At 40.9% G+C, this 3,417-nt stretch overlaps 1 protein-coding gene across 1 annotated transcript; it reads left to right on the top strand.

Moving 5' to 3' along the window:
* Positions 1-1,373: 1,373 nt before the first annotated feature.
* On the top strand, positions 1,374-3,117 carry LOC102260313 (cytochrome P450 4V2-like). Its single transcript, XM_014539723.1, has 2 exons — positions 1,374-1,460; positions 2,719-3,117. Exons 1-2 carry the CDS (start codon positions 1,389-1,391, stop codon positions 2,968-2,970), a joined length of 324 nt encoding a protein of 107 aa, XP_014395209.1. The 5' UTR covers positions 1,374-1,388; the 3' UTR covers positions 2,971-3,117.
* Positions 3,118-3,417: the final 300 nt, after the last annotated feature.

Below are 3,417 nucleotides of genomic sequence, written 5' to 3'. Positions count from 1 at the left end.
CATTAGGGGCATTAACAATGTTGTGCAACCCCTACCACTATCACTTTCTAGAACTTTTATAAGTGCATGACTCCTATGTTTGTTAACATACCCAGTAGTTAATGTTCCCTACTGGGGGAGGTTAGTCTACTGGGGAGGTTGTCTATAAATAAATAATTACAAAATGTGATATGTGCTATGATAGTTTATTAACAAACTGGGTGCTATGCTAAGAAAATAAAGACACTGGGAACTGTGTTATAAGAATCTTCTGAAAAATGTTTGGATTAGGCAATAGTTTTCTAAGACAAAGGGCATTTATAGCAGTATCTTAAACTGGAAAAGATAAAAATTAACTAGATATTACTATGTAATTGTTAATGACAAGGAAATAATAATGTTCCGGAATATAGTCTGGGTTTGTGTTAAAAGTATGTTTATTAAAGGCAAACTTTAATTAAAAGCATGCATTGTAATTTAAGTGTACTGATAAAAGTGCCGAAGTAAATATATTTATCCTTTGCTGTAATTTTAGTTTAAAATATGATGGCGTTGCTTCCTGAAAATGAGGTATTGCCTCCACCAAAATATCAAGTGGTTAGAGTCCCTAGATGTTAGATGAATGAGATGTTGGAGTGAGCTGCCATCAGTGAAGTATAGCATAATTGCCTGTCAATATGTGAACGGTGAACAGATTTCATTTTATGGGTATAATTACACTTGTCTTCCAATTTCATTCATTAATATCAGTATCAATAATGGATGAATTTCAAATTGGATGGCTAATATAAAAAAACTAGAGGCCCGTTGCTAGAAGATTTGTGCAATATGCCTTCCTTCCCCTGGCTGCCCACACCAGTTTTCTTCAGGCACCCGTGACCCATGCCTTTGGCCCATCCACAGCGGAGCAGCCACGCCTCGGGGCTAGGCTTCTCCGCTCTGGCTGCAGCGAGGCTTGGCTTCTCCACTCCAGCCCCAGCAGAGAAGCTAAGCCTCTTCAGTCTTCAGTCATCTTCAGTCTTCGCTCAGAGCCTTCATTCTTCACTTCACACCTGTGTATGCAAATGAATCCGCCATCTTTGCATACTCATCCTGATTGGCTGGTGGGTGCAGCGGAGTGACAACGAATGAATTCCAAACTGGATGATAATATCAAAAATTGCATACTGAGTGCCAGGCACTAGGGGTTCCACCAAGAATCAAAGAGAGGACATGGTGCTTGTCCTTACAGAACTTGGGGTCTGCTCATTCAAAGCAGAAGCTTGTTTGGACAATTGCCTGAAAGGAGGAGAAAGTTGAAATGTGTAACCAAATTAAGCTCATGGGCTTTCATTCTTTTATTCATTCAACACATACCTGATGAACATTTTTAAAATGCCAAGCAGTGTTCTAAGGTTAGAAATATATCAATGAATAAAGACAAATTTGCTGCTACATTGAAGTTGGAGAAAGTCACTAAACAACAAATACAATGCCATGTGGTAAGTGAAATAGAAAAAAATGTAAAGTAGGCTTAGGAAGAGAGTGAGTGCTAGGGACTAGGGTAGCAGTGACCCTGACAGTGTGACATTGGGCAGTAGAGATCTAAAACTAGAGCAGAAGCTAGTCATGCTGGCTTCTGAGGCAAGAGCATTCTAGGCAGAAGGAGCAGCAAGCGTACAGGGTGATTCTTTTCTCTAATACAACATGTAATTAGAGTGATCTATAATTAATCTATTATATAATGACTAGAGGCTCAGTGCACGAAATTCATGCACAAGGGGGTGACCCTCAGCCTGGCCTACACCCTTTCGTATCCAGGACCCATCTGGGGATGTCCGACTGTCAGTTTAGGTCCAATTCCACAGTCAGCCATCCCTCTTGCAATCCAGGACCACTGGCTCCAAACCACTCACCTGCCTGCCTGCCTAATGCTTCCAACTGCCCTCCCATGCTGGCCTGGTCACCCCCAACTGCCCTCCCTTTCCAGCCTGGTTGCCCCAACTGCCCTCCCCTGCCTACTTGGTCATCCCAACTGCCCTGCCCTGCTGTCCAGGTCACCCCATTGACTATCCCCTTCCGGCATGGAAGCCCCGAATGGCCTTTCCCTCTAGGCCCAATCACCTGCAACTGCCCTCCCCTGCAGCGCCTGGTCATCCACAACTGCCCTTCCCTGATGGCCTAGTTGCTCCCTACTGCCCTCCCCTGCAGGCCTGGTCGCCCCCAAGTCCCCTCCCCTGCCGACTTGATCTCACTCCTAAATGCTGTCTCCTGCCTACCTGATCGCCCCCAACTGCCTCTACCTCGGCCCCCACCACCATGGCTTTGTTTGGAAGGAAGTTGGACATCCGGAAGATGGCCAGTTGCCCCAGTCTAATTAGCATATTACCCTTTTATTAGTATAGATTGTGTTCTCTCCACTACCCAAATTTTCTCATGAGCTCTTTCAACTCGCTCCGGCCCTATTCAGGAGACTACTACTCTATTCCCATGTTGGAAAGGCTGTAAAAATAGTCCTTGGAAATGATGTATTTGTCTGACATTAAATTTGTTTTTAAAAGTCTTATTAAATAATGCCCTAAACATGTTCACAGAAAGCTTTACTATATTTTCAAACAACCTAAGTTCCTGTTGAATGAGACAGAACAGGAAAGGCTTAGAAAAAATCAGTTAAAGAAGCTAGTATATTTTCACAGGAAAATGGACTATTAGGCCATATCAAATTCCACACAAAAGCATGTGATCATTTAAATCATACAGGTCATCAAGGAACGGGCCAATGAAATGAAGAGAGATAAAGAAGGTAAAAGTGATGACAAAGGCACGACCCTCTCCAAGAGAAAACGCAAGGCTTTTCTCGACCTGCTTTTAAATGTGATGGATGATGAAGGGAACAAGCTAAGCCTGGAGGCTATTCGAGAAGAAGTGGACACTTTCATGTTTGAGGTATTTTGTGTTGTCATGTTAGTATCAGGTATCATCATTAAACAAATTACAGTTCCTGTTACATAACAAGAAAATGTTTTTGTTCTTTTTTAATCTTGGGAGTTGAAAATGCTAAGGATGAAGAAATAGCCAGCACTAATACTTAGACATGTTTAAGCATTTAATAGTAAAATTAGAAATAACATGAAATAGCAAGAATTATTTGTACTCACCTTTTAAAATATGTTGGGATCCTTGGTATAAGGGATGATCTGTTCTCAATTTATTTTTAACTTAAAAAATAATATATAGGAATTCTTTAAAAATGTTTTTAGCATTTTTTAAAAGTCTGATCACATTTTGAAGTAGCTTGTTATAACTGATGAAGAGTCATTATATTGTAGTTAAAAATTACAAAGTTCAAGACCCTAATTAAATACCAGATCAACTTTCTTCTTCAGAAAAAGCTGTAGGCTTGAGTGGTCTTTTTTATTCTCAATATCAGGGAAGTTTTCTGTCATTATTTCTTCAAAC

The sequence above is a fragment of the Myotis brandtii genome, unplaced genomic scaffold, assembly GCF_000412655.1.
Source record: "Myotis brandtii unplaced genomic scaffold, ASM41265v1 scaffold22667, whole genome shotgun sequence".
Taxonomy (NCBI): domain Eukaryota; kingdom Metazoa; phylum Chordata; class Mammalia; order Chiroptera; family Vespertilionidae; genus Myotis; species Myotis brandtii.
This window is presented reverse-complemented; position numbering and strand designations above follow the sequence as displayed.